Source organism: Ranitomeya imitator, chromosome 6 (genome assembly GCF_032444005.1).
Source record: "Ranitomeya imitator isolate aRanImi1 chromosome 6, aRanImi1.pri, whole genome shotgun sequence".
In the NCBI taxonomy this organism is placed as follows: Eukaryota; Metazoa; Chordata; class Amphibia; order Anura; family Dendrobatidae; genus Ranitomeya; species Ranitomeya imitator.
Window position 1 is genome coordinate 289,934,858 of NC_091287.1, and position 18,186 is coordinate 289,953,043.

The 18,186-nt window shown below is 42.2% G+C and overlaps 1 protein-coding gene across 1 annotated transcript in view; it reads right to left on the bottom strand.

The window, feature by feature from the left end:
• The window catches only part of PHLPP1 (PH domain and leucine rich repeat protein phosphatase 1), a 137,544-nt gene that overhangs the window by 38,684 nt on the left and 80,674 nt on the right, over positions 1-18,186 (bottom strand). Inside the window, exons 5-9 of the mRNA XM_069730639.1 lie at positions 9,686-9,832; positions 8,283-8,513; positions 4,409-4,611; positions 3,732-3,792; positions 1,162-1,257 (exon numbers count right to left, since the gene is read on the bottom strand). Coding sequence (XP_069586740.1) covers positions 1,162-1,257; positions 3,732-3,792; positions 4,409-4,611; positions 8,283-8,513; positions 9,686-9,832 — 738 coding nt within the window. The remainder of the gene's footprint in view (positions 1-1,161; positions 1,258-3,731; positions 3,793-4,408; positions 4,612-8,282; positions 8,514-9,685; positions 9,833-18,186) is intronic.

The window sequence follows — 18,186 nt, forward strand, 5'->3', positions numbered from 1 at the left end:
AGTATATCATTATTTTTTATTTTAATTCTTTTTTTTTTTTTACTCAAATATGGTTCCCGGGGCCTGGAGGAGAGTCTCCTCTCCTCCACCCCGGGTACCACCCGCACATTATCCGCTTACTTCCCGCAAGGTGGGCACAGCCCCATGCGGGAAGTAAGCGGATCAATGCATTTCTATGGGTGCAGAATCGCTGCGATTCTGCACAAAGAAGTGACATGCTGCGGGTTGTAAACCGCTGCGTTCCCGCGCGGTTTTTCCCGCAGCATGTGCACAGCGGTTTCCATAGGGTTTACATGTTACTGTAAACGCTATGCAAACTGCTGCGGACCCGCAGCTGCAAAATCGCCGCGGTTCCGCGGTAAAAACCGCAATGTGTGAACATAGCCTAAATCTTTAACCAACCACTTTTTTAAGGAGTCTAAAATGACCACACAAACATTTCGTATGCCAAACAACTTTAAATACCTTTTGTAACATGCCAAAGTCGTGAGGCTACCATACAGGGCAATTGGAAAACCCTCACTTTACAAATTATGGTCAAAGCACAATTTTGCAAATCAATGTTAAAAAAAAAAAAAAAAAAAAAAAAAAAGTGAAATACTTATGGTGTGTAAACTTCTCTCTAGAGTTTGTCATCCAAGTCACAAAAAAAGAGCGAGGAAGGAACATAACACTACCTTGAATGCCTTTGACTTCTAGGATCCAATGGAGAGTATGTTCTCTGTATACAGGTTGCACTAGCTTATTACATGCAGAGGTGCTCCGCCGTTGCAAAAGTGTTGTAAACATTCGTTTCAAGGATAAAAAGTTTCCAGTGGCACTCTCCAAACGTGATCAATGCTTCATGTTAAAAGCGAGGTTACACGCCAGGGGAAAAGCTGAAATACACATGCAGGCTATAACGTTTCACACTTACTAGTGCTTCTATGGAACGGAGCACTAGCAAGTGCGAAACGGTCATTGCTTGCACACGTATTGCAGTTTCTCTCCCTGGAGTGTAACCGCATTTTTAACATGGTGTAATAAAGAAGCGTTTTATCCCAGTTTAGAGAGTGACACTGGAAATTCTTCGTCATTGTCAGTTTGTCACCCAACGTTGGGAAAATAGCAAGAACAACAAAGGTTTATTTTCTAAGCCTGCAAGACATGAAGAACACTCACCGGGAAGGAAGTTCAGTCAGGCGATTATGGCCGACATCCAGGACCTCAAGATTTTTGCTCTCACAAACCCAATCAGGTAGGCATTCTAGGCAATTCCTGCAGAAAACATGATGGCAAGTTGGGAACAGTAAATCATAATTCATCTGAAAAATCCACTTGGTTAGGTTGTCCCTGACAATCCCATGTCATATACCCTGCAGTGCCTAAGGTCATTATAAAAGGGGTGATCAACTCAGGACCTGCCCTCTATAAATCATAGGAGACCGCAAACAACAAAAGGTGACTATTTAACTTGCAGGCTATAATGCGACTCTGTAGAAACCACTCAGAAAAATAGACATGCACAAAAATTTTCATTGACTGTCAACTTTTTTTTATATATCAGTTCAATATTGGTTGTTTATTTCTTCACAAATCCCTCAAAAGACACAATTCCAGACCTTAATGAAATGTACTCCCCTCAAGAAGAAACATTACCAAGGCTCATGTACGAGAGGATCATTTCACCCATATTAGAGTTATTAAATATGTCAATAATAGAAGTGTTGTAGAGCCACATAACACTCCTACACAAGGAGAACAGCTTGCCAAGTGGCTCTTGGCCTTGCTCACATTTTCCTCTTGTTTCAAGCTAAAGATTAACTTACAGTCACCAAATTCCTCAGAATAAATACACTGTTAAAAAAGAAAATCAAACATACCCGGTTTCCCACTGAGACCGCGCTAATCTTACATAATGCACTTAACCTGACTTTTGCTGCCAATGAAACCATACATTCTTGGGCCAGCGAAAGTAACCAAGGCTCTGGTCAACTACCTTCAATGAGGGATGGCATTTAAACCCAACACACCACCAGTGTGCTAGTATACAACACACGTTTCAGCAGATAAAACCATTATCAGAACTACGTAATCAATATCAACGGAAAAGAAAGCTACATCAGTGGTCAGATATTTAAAGTAAATTTGTCACAATTGCTTTCACAATATAAACTGCATAGATTATCATATAGTTCTCTAAGACCTGATGAGGATGGTGCACATACTTTAAAGAAGCACTCCCAAAGTTTTTAGCCTCTTAATATATTGTAATCATGTTATATAGCACTGTGTATTTACAATTGCTAATTTTGCCTTCCTACCAAGCAAATTCTTCTGTTTTTCGCTACTCTATGAAGAAACAGCAAGTATCTTGTCCCTGTATTTATCATCTCCTCCTTCAACTTCTGACCCAACTATTCCGTTCCTCCCCTCTCTGCCATAGACTTTTGCAGTGACTCAATTTGTGCAGAGAAAATGGACCTCCTGTTTGTAAATAGAGCTTACAAGGATTCAGCTAGTCAGTTTGTAATCACGTGATGTCATAGACCTAATGGAAAACAGAAGAATTAGCTGGGTAGAAAGGTAAAATGAGCAATTGTAAGTACACAGTGCCACTTAATATGATGTCTGCAATATATTAAGAGGATAAAAACCATTGATGGGAGGAGTGCTTATTTAAATTATCCAGGCCAGAATGACTGTGTAATACTGATCCTCAGTGCCATCCTCACTGCTGCTGAAATCTCATACCATTTAGTACAAGCTGCAGCTGTCAGTCAAGCTGCAAGGAGAGAGACTGAATACACATGAGCTCTCACTCGTCAGCTGGACTCAAAAAATCTAATTTTAAAGGGGAACTCCAGAGTTATTAAGGATTTACATGGAATTACCCTTATAAAGCTATAAAGCCAACATCCATTGCTCGGTTTGTAAACATAGTAACTGTTATACATTATGATGCTGGTTTTGCTCTTAATGTTCCCCCTCCTTTTGAAACGTTCCTTCACAGGGCAGCGGGCATGACCAGCTCCTGGCTTCCAGACACAGCCAGCATCCTGGTAAACTCTCCATCCATTCAGTTCGAGATCCGGGTGCGTTACCAGCCCCTGCCAGGCTGTATATTCGGTGTATTCCAGCTTTGTGCTCTGCCTGCCCGAGCCTCCTCCACTCCAAAACTATAGCTGTTAATGCACACCTTCAGATTCACACATACCTCCTCCTGAGGTAGACATAGCAATCTCTGCTGCAGTAGGGGAAGCAGGAAGGGAACCTTACTGATGAGGCAACAGAAATTAGGATTAGTGATGAGCGAGTATACTCGTTGCTCGGGTTTTCCTGAGCATGCTCAGGTGATCTCAAAGTATTTTGCCGTGCTCGGAGATTTAGTTTTCGTCGCCTCAGCTGCATTATTTACGGCTGCTGGACAGCGTGAATACATGTGGGGACTCCCTAAAACAGGCAATCCTCACATGTACTCATGCTGTCTAGCAGCCGTAAATCATGCAGCTGCGGCAACGAAAACTAAATCTGCGAGCAACGAGTATACTCACTCATCACTAATTCGCATATTTTCCATTTTTTTCCTAAACGTCCCCTTTAATACCAAGATTATAAGGACATTCTGACATTTTTAAAATAAGTACAACAGTCTCACTGGGTCCAAGGCCTATTGAAAGAGGAGAATAATAATAATGTATACAGTTTGTATTGTGAAATCTAGTAACAGATACACTTTAAGGCCATCTTACCTGGAAATATCCATGAATGCTAGGTTGCAAGGGTCCGGATAAACAGCTAGATGAATAAGCGCTAGACAACCAAAGAAAGCACTGTGAGAAACTGTAGTCAGACATAAAAAAAAACCAAACCCAAGACTATTTGATGGGCAGTGAAGAAAATATTAAACTAAATGATCAATTCAAATTTGGGCGCTTTTTATTCTCTTGAGAAGGGACTTTGGCCATGCACGGACTTCCATTAATTGGATGCATATCTGTCATTCCACATGGAAGATTATTCAATTTCAACACCCATTATCCACCATTCATCTGGTATCCGTTATGCTTTTTAGTTTAACAAAAAAAAAGGGCAAATGGTTGGTGTAAATATTGTCCAAATCTCTCTTTTTCCATATTCCAAAATTTCTAACTTATGGTAAGTTTTAACTCTGTCCAAATCCACTAGCGGACGATTTTCTCCATCTAAGGTGAACTGAACAGGCCAGGAATAATCACTTACAAGACTTTAGCGGCAGCAAAAAATACTTGCCGAATGTGGCCCTGGACTGCACACTTTGGACTAATGGTGGACAGTTTTGGCACTGGCTAATCATCACAAATTATAAAGATCTACAGACTTCTCTGTAACGTGCCTAGTTCAGGAGTAGGATGCTGGCTTTTAGAGGCATAATACTATACTCACTTACCATTAGATGATGTGTAAAGAGCCTTCAGATAGTAGCCACTTATTTTAAGGGAGGTCAGATGGTTCCTCTCACAGTGCAGGACTTCTAGGTTGCTTAAAGAAGTTACATCAAGATCTGTTATCTTGTTATCCCGAACATCCAGCTGGGTCACATGAAGCAGAAAGTCTACTCCATCTACCAACAAGCTTCTGATTTCATTCAACCTGACCACAACAGAAATAAAAAAGCACTTTACAACAGGTAAACGTAGAACCACAAAATGAAAAAAACACGTTAACATTTGGCTGAGACCATCATACAAAGTGATAACCCTGACGTCCATGAGGCCAAATCTGACCAATTTGTGTGCAAAAATGGATTAGCAAACAGCACTAATCTCTACATCAATGTAAGACACCGCATTAAAATCCAAAATCACCCAATGTAGGGCCATATATATACCGCCATGCATTGCATATGGAGCCCTTTGTAATATTAAAAAAAGTATATAAAAGATTCCTTTAGGCTAGTTTCACACATCAGGTTTCTTGCATCAGGCACAATCCGGCGAATTTATACAAAAAGATCCGTTTTTTTTCTCAGAGTTGTATTAGCGCCGGATTGTGCCCAATGTCCCAACGTTTCATCCGTTTTTGATGGCTCCGTCCAAAATTAGTTTTCTGGCGGACGGAGAAGATGTCCAGAGCAACGTTTTTTCTGATCCGGCCAAAAACGTATGAAACGCAGGTATAAATGGCCGAATCTGGCGCGCATATCTCTCTCTCTGTCTATGTAGGTGAAAAACAAAACGGATCCAGCAGAAAAATGGAGCAGTCACTTCAGTTTTTCACTATTTGCAACGGATCCTTTTTTTTGAAAATTGGCCAGATTGTGCCTGAAACAAAAAACCTGATGTGTGAAAGTAGCCTTACCCTCAGTCATCTGTAAAACTGTACACAGTAAGATATGGAAAAAAAAGTGGAATTAAAAATACATTGTCAAGTTGAAGAATTTCATTGCTAAAAGATTAGGATCCATCTACATACAAAAATGGGGAAAAAGTAGGGAGCAACTTTCATTAGCCACAGTATATGTATACCAAAGGAGGAGAATGAAGGCAGTTGGAATAATGAAAATCACTCTTGGAAGCTTGATCACAACTTGGACTTTAAAATTTCATAACGACAATCTGATGTTGAGGAGAAACAAAAACAAAAAAATGAAAGGCGAGTAGGACTTAAAATACACGCTTCTGTAATAATGGCATCTACAGCCTAATTCTGGTGCTGGTAAGGGGCAGGTGGACAAATCTTAACGAATTCACATACTTGAAGCAGAAATAGCAAATGGAGCGCTGAACTAATGAGTTCATGTTGTGTGCTGCTGATAGCGTCTCACATTATGCCCAACTAGAACCGGAGAAAACATTCCTGTGTGTATCTGAGAATAGCAGACAATTTAATTTCCCCCGAGTCCCATACACCATGCAACACTGCGAGTGCTGCTGCCGATGGAAAGCCTAATCCAGGAGAGTGGGGAAGATCACCGCCTCTACGGCACGTGCAGACTGTACAAAACGCAAGACAGACGTCACTAAAACTGGTCCTTCAGGTGGCAGGTTATTGTAGACCCAAAACAATGCGGAAAATGTACACAAAACCCCTGGCATTCACTCCATGTGAAATTTCAAGAAGGCTGAGAGCATCCAGAAGTCGGTGTAAGGAGAGCATTTTAACACGGAAGTTTGAGAATGGATCTCAAAGGTTTTAGTACAACTTGACTTTTCCCCCAGAACAGCTTTAAGAGAGCTCGATGCGTCATAATCTAGGGTAGCATTATTAGTTATGGTCTTTAATGAGCCCCAAAAATCAATTGTGCCTCCCCCCCTCAAAGAAACAGATTTACCAAACGGCTTCTTTCACACAGGTTCATACGTGTTCCGCAACTCTTAAAAACCACTTGTCAAAATGATTCTCCAGGTCAAAAAAGTATGTTGATACCAGGCGCTCGGGTTTATTTATTTTTATATAAAAGTAGTGAAAAAAAAGGACATTTTAATATGCATGTATATGTACATATATATGTATATGTTTTCTGTTAGAGCTGTGAAGGCTTTTTTCTTGCATTGCGCTTCTCATTGCATTTTTTTGTGAAATTGCAGAGACCGGAAAACTGCAATTCTGGCATTTCAATTTTTTTTCGTTATGTTGTTTAATCGATCAATTTAATTAATTAGATATTTTGTGAGTCAGACATTTACAGATGTGGCAATGGCATATAGAGATTTTTATTTCTGTAATTGTAATGGGGGCAGTGTGTCGATTCAATGTTTGATTTTGTTATATGCGTAAAAACTATTTTTTCTCTTTTATATGAATTTTGTAGTCCACTTAGGGGACTGGAACCTGCGGCAATGCAGTATTTCTTATAAGTAGTGATGAGCGAGTACTCGTTGCTCGGGTTTTCCTGAGCACGCTCGGGTGACCTCCTAGTATTTGTTAGTGTTCGGAGATTTAGTTTTCATCGCCAGCAGCTGAATGATTTACAGCTACTAGCCTGCTTGATTACATGTGGGGATTCCCTAGCAACCAGGCAATCCCCACATGTACTCAGCCTGGCTAATCGCTGTAAATCATTCAACTGCAGTAATGAAAACATAAAGGGAACCGGTCACCCCCAAAATCGAAGGTGAGCTAAGCCCATCAGCATCAGGTATCCTGAAAGATGAGAAAAAGAGGTTAGATTATACTCACCCAGCGGTGGTCCCGGTCCGGTTCTGGTCCGATGGGCGTCGCGGTCCGGGGCCTACCATCTTCTAATGATGACGTCCTCTTCTTGTCTTCACGCTGCGGCTCTGGCACAGGCGTACTTTGTCTGCCCTTTTGAGGGCAGAGCAAAGTACCGCAGCTCGCAGGTGACGGGAAAGGTCAGAGAGGCCCAGAACCTGCGCACTGCAGTACTTTGCTCTGCCCTCAACAGGACAGAAAGTACGCCTGCGCCGGAGCGTGAAGACAAGAAGAGGGCGTCATCGTAAGAAGATGGGAGGCCCCGGACCGGACTGCCCCTGGGTGAGTATAATCTAACCTCTTTTTCTCGTCTTTCAGGATACATTGGGGGCTTATCTACAGAATTAGAGAATGCTGAAGATAAGCCCCTGATGCTGGTGGGCTTAGCTCACCTTTGATTTTGGGGTGACAGGTTCCCTTAAATCTCCGAACACTAACAAATACTCAGAGGTCACCCGAGCAACGAGTATATTCGCTCATCACTACTTATAAGCACTTGAATTGACCACAGCCTTACAGAATATAGTGAAAATTACTTTATACGAATGCCCATGGACGACGTACCGTAAACGCCATTGTCCGAGACCATGAGTGTCATTTAAATGGGTAGTAGAAGTGGGCAGAGCTCTGTTCATCTATTGCTGTTAAGAGGCAGATGATGGCCGTATAAGTCAATATCCGCCAGGATGTAAGCTCCTGAGCTTGAGTCAAAGACAGAAAGCCAACAGATGATGTAACAGTATGTCATGTTGGGAAGGGGTTGAAGGAAAAAAAAAATTGATTACGATTTACATTTTGTTTCATATTCTAGTGCAATTCCAAGGCAGGCATCAGAAGAAGTTATTTTAAATAGCCAGTTTTTCATCCAGTAAAAAAGGTAGATGTTTTAATCCACATTAGCACCCTACGCTATCCTTATGACCATCTTACACTACTTCTATACAACCCATAAACTATAAACGTCCAGGTGGTCCAATCTTTACTTTGCAATGATGTTCTAAAAAGTTGAGTTTAAATAGCCCTATTTCACCAACAAAAAGCCGATATAAATGTACAAATGATAAAATGTTCCCACAATGGAATCTTTGAATACGTTTCTTTTTTCACACCTCAGATCCACATGTTTGACTTGCTGCATTCTTCTGAGAGTCTTCAAGTCAACCACCTGCAGAGAGTTTCCCGGCATGCACAGTTTGTCCATGGCAGCCATTTTCTCTAACACTTCTGGGATTTCTGTGAACTCGTTGAAAGACAGACCCAAGTAGCTGAGTTGGCTCAAGCTTCCGAGTTCAGCAGGTAGCGTTTGGAGGTAGTTACCATCCAGTAGAAAGGTTTGCAGGCTGAAAAATAAAATACATAAATAATGTATGTGTATTAATATACATTTTTATTAAGGTGAACTTTTTTTCACAAAAAGCAGAGTTAAATAAAGTACCATATTTTTCAGACTGTACGATGCCTTTTTTTACTCCAAAATTTGAGAAAAATGGGGGTGCATTTCACAGTCCGGATGCACTGTTAAAGAAAATTAAAATTCTCTGCTGCCCACACCCCAGTCCCTCCCTCCTCTATGCACTGAAGTCTGTCCCGAGATGTGGGCAGGACTATGGACGTGTTTAGCAGTGAATATTCATCTTTAAAAAGCAGGCATACTGTTAGCCGCAGGCCTCCTGCAACTGGGCGATCATGTGTTCCCACTGTTAAAGAGAATGAATATTCACTGCTCTCCACTCCCATAGCGTGGCGAACAGTGAATATTCATAATAGTGGGCACACATGATTGCCCAGCAACAGGAAGCTGGTGGCTGCGGCTACAAGTGTACCTGCTATTAAAGAAGAGGAATATTCACTGCTCTCCACTCCCATAGTCCCGAATGTGAGGAGCAGCGAGTATTCCAGCAGCTTACCTCAATGAGTAAGCAGCGCATGGTGTCACTGTATACTAGGAAGGGGGGGTGGGGTAGGGGGTGAGAGGAACATGTATTCCAGGATGGGAGGGGGAAGGGAGGGGGGAAATAGAAGGGCCACATATGGCAGGATAAAAAGGGGAGGGGGGATGAATGGACCATGTATACAAGGATGGGGATGAGGGGAACCATATATACCAGGATGGGGGGGGGCATGGAGGCCCATGTATGTATATGTGTATATATATATATATATATATATATATATATATATATATATATATATATATATATATATATATATATATATATATATATATATATATATACACACACACACACACACACACACACACACACACAGCAAGATGGGGAATATTACTACAGAATTGGGGGACATTGCACATATAATCATGCCAGCAGATTTCGTCCTCCTTTATCAGTGCATCATCACCATTTTTTGCTTCAATTTCTCTTATCTTCCTCCTCTAAAACCTGGGTGCGTCTTATGGTCCGGTGCATCTTGTAGTCCAAAAATACGGTGCATTGGCCATTTAACTTTTGGAAATATTTTTACATCTATATTTACACATACTAATACATACTTTTTCATCTCTCCTACTGCTGGAGGTATAACCCGGAGACCATTGCAGGAAAGGTTCAGTTCTGTCAAAGTAGGAATGTCACATACTGCTGAAGGAAAGTCTCCTAAATTATTGTTCGAAAGGTTGAGGCTCTTCAGCTTTGAAAATCTGAAAGCAAGAAAATATAAATAAGCCATCATTTGTTTCATATATTTTAGAAGGAGCCTTAAAAGACACAAATTAGATGTAAAATGAAGAAAATGTTATATTCTTTACACTATTGGCTTTGATTTGTGAACATCCTCCCTTGTGAAATTTGGACAAAGAAGAGGAATGAAAAAAGGATGCCAGGACCCCAGTACCTAGAGGAATGAAAAAAGGATGCCAGGACCCCAGTACCTAGATGGCAAAGATTCCACTGCAACTAGAACTTCATCGCATTCAAACAGTCCCTCACTACTTTCAAGGCCACACTCGCCACAGCTAAACAAGCCTACTTCTCATCTCTCATATCCTTGCTGTCTCACAACCCTAAACAGCTATTGAACACTTTCAATTCTCTCCTCCGTCCCCCAGCACCTCCTCCCTCCCAACTCATCTCAGCTGAAGATTTTGCCTCATTTTTCAAGCAGAAGATTGATATCAGAGACAGTTTTGGTCGACAACCCCAGAGCCCTTCCTCCCAACTGCCCAGCCCTCCACCTCCAAAACCAACTTCTCCACCATTACAGAAGATCGACTCTCCACTCTACTCTAAAAATTGCATCTCACCACCTGTGCACTTGATCCGATCCCATCCCACTTCATCCCAAACCTCACCACAGGTTGAAGAGATGGGTTAGGAATGGAATGAAGACTATCACTAAACTGGTGTTTTCCCCTCAAGCTTTAAACATGCCTCAATCACACCTATCATCAAAAAGCCCTCTCTTGACCCATCCTCTGTATCTAGCTATCGCCCAATATCTCTTCTCCCCCTATGCCTCAAAACTACTAGAACAACACATCCCATCTTGAACTGTCCTCCCATCTCTCTTCAACCACTTACAATCTGGCTTCCGGTAACACCACTCCACTGAAACTGCCCTAACTAAGGTCACCAATGACCTATTAACTGCCAAGAGCAAGCAACACTACTCTGTCCTCTGCCTTTGACACAGTGGACCATTTCCTATTATTACAGACCCTCTCATCCCTTGGCATCAAAGACTTGGCCCTATCCTGGATCTCGTCATACCTAACAGACCGGACATTCAGCGTCTCCCACTCACACACCACCTCCTCACCTCACCCCCTATCTGTCGGAGTCCAGCAAGGTTCAGTCCTAGGGCCCCTGCTCTTCTCCATTTACACCTTTGGCCTGGGACAGCTCATAGAATCTCATGGCTTTCAGTATCATCTCTATGCTGATGACACAGATCTACATCTCTGGACCAGATATCACCACCCTACTAACCAGAATCCCTCAATGTCTGTCCGCTATTTCATCCTTCTCCGCTAGATTTCTAAAACTTAACATGGACAAAACAGAATTCATCATCTTTCCCCCATCTTACGCGACCCCCCCCCCCCCCAGCAAACCTATCCATTACAGTAAATAGCTGCCCACTCTCCCCAGTCCCACAAGCTCGCTGCCTCGGGATAATCCTTGACACTGATCTCTCCTTCAAACCCCTTTCCATTTCCTGCTGCCTTCAACTCAAAAGTATTTCACGGATCCGTACATTCCTAATCCAAGAATCTGCAAAATCCCTAGTCCATGCCCTCATTTCCAGCCTTGACTACTGCAACCTCCTGCTCTTTGGTCTCCCCTCTAACACTCTCGCACCCCTCCAAACTATTCTAAACTCTGCTGCCTGACAAATCCACCTGTCCTTCCGCTATTCCCCGGCCTCTCCCCTCTGTCAATCCCTTCACTGGCTCCCCATTGCCCAGAGACTCCAGTACAAAACCCTAACCAAATACAAAGCCATCCACAACCTGTCTCCTCCATACATCTGTGACCTAGTCTCCCGATACTTACCTGCAAGCAACCTCCGATCCTCACAAGATATCCTTCTCTACTCCCCTCTCATCTTCTCTTCCCACAATCGCATACAAGATTTCTCTTGCACATCACCCCTACTCTGGAACTCTTTACCACAACATATCAGACTCTCGCCTACCATCGAAACCTTCAAAAAGAACCTGACCTACCTCTTCCGATAAGCCTACAACCACTGATCGACCAGCTGTACGACCAGCTCTACCCTCACCTATTTATTGTACCCTCACCCGTCCCTTGTAGATTAGCCCTCGTGGGCAGAGACCTCTCTCCTACTGTACCAGTTGTGACTTGTATTAAGATTATTTTACTTGGTTTTTTTTATGTATACCCCTCCTCACATGTAAAGCGCCATTGAATAAATGGCACAATAATAATACCCAAGACATTGTATTACGACACCCAATAAAGTTCAAGCAACTCCAAGCAACTATAGACCCATAGTCATCCTTAATTCGGATTTAAAGGTTTTTACATGCCTCCTTGCAAAAAGATTAAACCTTTGGCTTCCGCACTTGATCCATAGGATCAAGTGGGTTTTGCTCCTTTCAGAAAGGGAGAAGACAATAGGGTGGTTGATCGGCTGATGTGGCTAACAGAAATGAGGTCCAGGCACTTCAAAGTTTAGACTTGGAGAAGGCTTTCGACCGCCTTAACAGGTCTTTTAGGTTTGCGATATAGACAAGACTTTTGGGGTATGAGGGCCCTTCATGAATGACAACTTTGCAGGCTTTATACTCCTCTCCATTGACCTCCATCCAACTCCATCATCATGTTTCCCCCCAGGTTTAATATATTAAAATGAAACAAGGCAGGGCTGCCCTTTATCCCTGCTCGCTCGCTTTATGTATAGACTCTGACTGCAGCCATTCGGCATAATATAGACATTTTTGGTATAGAGAGGTAAGATAGTTTTCAAAATCTCATTATTTGCGGATGACGTTCTCCTTACTCACTAACCAGCATATTAATGTTCTGAATCTCAAATTTGTCCTTAAGGAGTTGGTGGTATTTTGGGTTCTAAGATTAATTCAACAAAAACAGAAGCGTAACCATTCAACATCCCCTGTTAGGAGATAGACCATCTTAAAATTGCACTATAAATTTTGCTGGGAAACTGACATTATAAAAAACTTTGGTAAATTTATTCTCTTCTTATAAAACCCTTTATTCCCCTATAACTTTCTGGCTCTATTTAGGGATTTGAAAAGGTTATTGGTTAAATGGTCCAACCATTCAATTTTGATTCTAGGCCATATATCGGCAGCAAAAACAAAATTCACACTGCGTTAGTGCAGTCCGTTCAACACATCCATTAAACGGACTGCACTAACGCAAGTGCCGATGTTTGCACAGTGCTAGCGCAGATGGAGCATCTGCTAGCTCCATCTGCGCTAGCAGTGCGCTAGCAGTGACTGACCCAGAAACGCTGCAGCCCGCGTCTCGGATCAGTCACTCAATGACGGCACATCGCTAGCGCACGCCCATTGCGGGCGTGCGCTAGCGATGCGTCCGCCATTGAAAGTAATGGCGGCGTTAACGGACTACGTTACACCGCGTTATGCCGCGGTGTAACGTAGTCCGTTAAACGGGTCACACTAACGCAGTGTGAACCCTCCCGGTCCCATAAGGAGAACTTAAAGCCCTACAAGCTTGTATAATGAGATTTATATGGAATAAGCAACATAGAATTTCTAAATCAATACTTGTCTCTGGTAGAATGCAGGAAGGGGATGTTGTCTGTGCTGGATGTAACAAAATATTTCTGGACTAGGCACCTGAGGTAGTTTCCTTTGTGGGCCTACAATACATGGCCGGAAATTGAAAAAATTGTCTGGCTCCAATTCACCCGAACTCTCTGCTGTGGTCTTAGGCCCCAAATAGGGTTCATTCTCCACTGTTGGGCCTTATGCAGCTTACCAGAGATATTTGGATCTCCTACAGGAAGCAAGCTCTTTCTTATCAGCATTCTACTATGACATCATTCATATATCAGCCCTTGTGGTCAGGTAGTCTGGAGGCATCAATGGTTTGATTGGTCTCGCCAGCTGCCTGTCATGGCTGCCGCGATCAATCACCGATGGCCACAGTCTGATTAGTCCCTCCCTACTTCCCTGCAGTCAGCACCCGCTCCATACTCCACGCAGTCACCGCTCACACAGGGTTAATACCAGCGGTAACGGACCGCGTTATGCCGCGGGTGACTCACTCACTTACCGCCGCTATTAACCCTGTGTGACCAAGTTTTTACTATTGATGCTGCCTATGTGATGTCACTGCTCTACAGCAGGGGTCCCCAACTCCAGTCCTCAAGGCCCACCAACATGTCATGTTTTCAGGATTTCCTTAATCTTGCCCAGGTAATAATTGCATCACCTGTGCAATGCAAAGGAAATCCTGAAAACATGACCTGTTGGTGGGCCTTGAGGACTGGAGTTGGGGACCCCTGCTCTACAGGACCTTCAGTGACACACTGACAGGAGACAATGGCTCCTGCAGTGCATCACTGAGAGGTTACTATAGTTTTGAGTCTCAATTTATGGCAATTGCTGTGTGGGAAATTTCTTACACAGCAATGTCAAAAGTGAGACTAAGGACTTATTTTTTTTTTTTTTTTACAGCAGCGGAGGAATACAGTGCGGAAGGATACTTTCCTCCCGTCATTGTATTCCTGGAGCCGCTAGAGAGCGGTCGTATCAGCTGGTGCTGCCGTTCTCCACGGAAGATCATCGTGGGACACTCATGGATTTCTGCGGATCAGGGAGTATATTGATGGTTATTTTAATATTTTTTACAGATGACACTGACTTCGGGGAACAAAGTGACAAGTGATGGTGAGTATGTACTGCATGTAGGCAGTATGCATGCAGGTAGTATGCATGCATGCAGTATGTATGCATGCATGCACAGTTGTAGCCAAAAGTATTGACACCCCTGCAATTCTGTCAAATAATACTCATTTTCTTCCTGAAAATGATTGCAATCACAAATTCTTTGGTATTATCTTCATTTAATTTGTCTTAAATGAAAAAACACAAAAGAGAATGAAGCAAAAAGCAAAACATTGATCATTTCACACAAAACTCCAAAAATGGGCCAGACAAAAGTATTGGCACCCTCAGCATAATACTTGTTTGCACAACCTTTAGCCAAAATAACTGCGACCAACCGCTTCCGGTAACCATCAATGAGTTTCTTACAATGCTCTGCTGGAATTTTAGATCATTCTTCTTTAGCAAACTGCTCCAGGTCCCTGATATTTGAAGGGTGCCAAACTGCCATTTTTACATCTCTCCACAGGTCTTCTATGGGATTCAGGTCTGGACTCATTTCTGGCCACCTTAGAAGTCTCCAGTGCTTTCTCTCAAACCATTTTCTAGTGCTTTTTGAAGTGTGTTTTGGGTCATTGTCCTGCTGGAAGACCCATGACCTCTGAGGGAGACCCAGCTTTCTCACACTGGGCCCTACATTATGCTGCAAAATTTGTTGGCAGTCTTCAGACTACATAATGCCATGCACACGGTCAAGCAGTCCAGTGCCAGAGGCAGCAAAGCAATCCCAAAACATCAGAGAACCTCCGCCATGTTTGACTGTAGGGACCGTGTTCTTGTCTTTGAATGCCTCTTTTTTTCTCCTGTAAACTCTATGTTGATGCCTTTGCCCAAAAAGCTCTACTTTTGTCTCATCTGACCAGAGAACATTCTTTTAAAACGTTTTAGGCTTTTTCAGGAAAGTTTTGGCAAACTCCAGTCTGGCTTTTTTATGTCTCTGGGTAAGAAGGTCTCCTACCATACAGTCCCTTTTCATTCAGACGCCGGCGGATAGTACGGGTTGACACTGTTGTACCCTCGGACTGCAGGGCAGCTTGAACTTGTTTGGATGTTAGTCGAGGTTCTTTATCCAATATCCGCACAATCTTGCGTTGAAATCTCTTGTCAATTTTTCTTTTCCGTCCACATCTAGGGAGGTTAGCCACAGTGCCATGGGCTTTAAACTTCTTGATGACACTGCGCACGGTAGACACAGGAATATTCAGGTCTTTGTAGATGGACTTGTAGCTTTGAGATTGCTCATGCTTCCTCACAATTTGGTTTCTCAAGTCCTCAGACAGTTCTTTGGTCTTCTTTTCTCCATGCTCAATGTGGTACACACAAGGACACAGGATAGAGGTTGAGTCAACTTTAATCCATGTCAACTGGCTGCAAGTGTGATTTAGTTATTGCCAACACCTGTTAGGTGCCACAGGTAAGTTACAGGTGCTGTTAATTACACAAATTAGAGAAGCATCACATAATTTTTCGAACAGTGCCAATACTTTTGTCCACCCCTTTTTTATGTTTGGTGTGGAATTATATCCAATTTGGCTTTAGGACAATTCTTTTTGTGGTTTTTTCATTTAAGACAAATTAAATGAAGATAATACCAAAGAATTTGTGTTTGCAATCACTTTCAGGAAGAAACTGAGTATTATCTGACAAAATTGCAGGGATGTCAATACTTTTGTGAATGAATGAATGAATGAATGAATGTTTTTTTTTTTTACATTCAACACATTAGCTGGATGATGGGACTACTACTGTCCCATCATTGGCTAATGTGTCAATCACTGTCACTGTAGCAGGCATAGCCCGATGGGACTTGTAGTCCAATCGGATGATGCCTGCACACGTACAGACCCCCGGCAGGCCCGCACAGACTCCCGGCAGGCCCGCACAGACACGCAGTCTCCGTCCACACTCCATTATAGTGCATCATTGCACTATAGGAACTTCTGATTCCTGTATCCGATATCTTAAAAGTATCGGAACTCAGTATCGGAAATCTGATACAGCGAATATCGGCCGATACCCGATATTTGCAGTATCGGAATGCTCAACACTAATCATGTATAAAAAAAAACCAATACAAAATTCTTATGTTTTGGCATCACACAGCAGATTTGCTTAACTAAAACGAACCCCCAAATGTTAAATTTTTAGTGGCGCTGTGGCTCATCAGTTGGAACCCATTTTTTTGGACTTGCAAGATCATAGTGACCTTTTAGGAAACAGTCAAAGCTCTGATTCAGGAGGTCTTCTTCACCGACATCACATTAGATCCCTGGGTTTTCTTACTCAATGTACCCCCAAAGGGGATGGGCAAGAACTCCTCTACAGTACTTCACCTATTAAATGCTGCCAGATGTATGACTGAATGTTGTTGGAGAACTTACCCTCCCCTCCCGACTAGAGTACTGCAGCCGAGTGTGCCATGTACGTCGAATGGAAAATTTAACTGCTACTTTAAATGTAAAATACACCTGTTTGCGGTGGTGTGGGCTCCATGGGACTATTATTGGGCGCAACAAATTGGTTATGCCATTGTTTCTATCTTCTTTAACCCCTTAGTGACAGAGCCAATTTGGTACTTAATGACCGAGCCAATTTTTACAATTCTGACCACTGTCACTTTATGAGGTTATAACTCTGGAACGCTTCAACGGATCCCGCTGATTCTGAGATTGTTTTTTCGTGACATATTGTACTTCATGATAGTGGTAACATTTCTTCGATATTACTTGCAATTATTTATGAAAAAAACGGAAATTTTGCAATTTTCAAACTTTGTATTTTTATGTCCTTAAATCAGAGAGATATGGCACGAAAAATAGTTAATTAATAACATTTCCCACATGTCTACTTTACATCAGCACAATTTTGGAAACAAAATTTTTTTTTGTTAGGGAGTTATAAGGGTTAAAAGTTGACCAGCAATTTCTCATTTTTACAACACCATTTTTTTTTTTTTAGGGACCACATCACATTTGAAGTCATTTTGAGAGGTCTATATGATAGAAAATAACGAAGTGTCACACCATTCTAAAAACTACACCCCTCAAGGTTCTGAAAACCACATTCAAGAAGTTTATTAACCCTTTACGTGCTTCACAGGAACTGAAACAATGTGGAAGGAAAAAATGAACATTTAACTTTCTTTGCAAACATTTTAATTCAGAACCATTTGTTTTATTTTCACAAGTGGAAAAACAGAAATGTAACCATAAATTTTGTTATGCAATTTCTCCTGAATACGCCGATACCCCATTTGTGGGGGTAAACCACTTTTTGGGCGCACCGCAGAACTTGGAAGTGAAGGAGTGCCGTTTGACTTTTTCAATTGGCTGGAATTGAGATTGGACGCCATGTCACGTTTAGAGAGCCCCTGATGTGCTTAAACAGTGGAAACCCCCCACAAGTGACACCATTTTGGAAACTAGACCACTTAAGGAACTTATCTAGATGTGTGGTGAGCACTTTGAACCCCCATGTGCTTCACAGAAGTTTATAACGTAGAGCTGTGGGGGAAAAAAAACAAAACAAAACGCATTTTATCTACAAAAATGATCTTTTTGCCCCCAAATTTTTATTTTCACAAGGGTAACAGGAGAAATTGGACCCCAAAAGTTGTTGTCCAAATTATCCCGAGTACGCTGATGCCC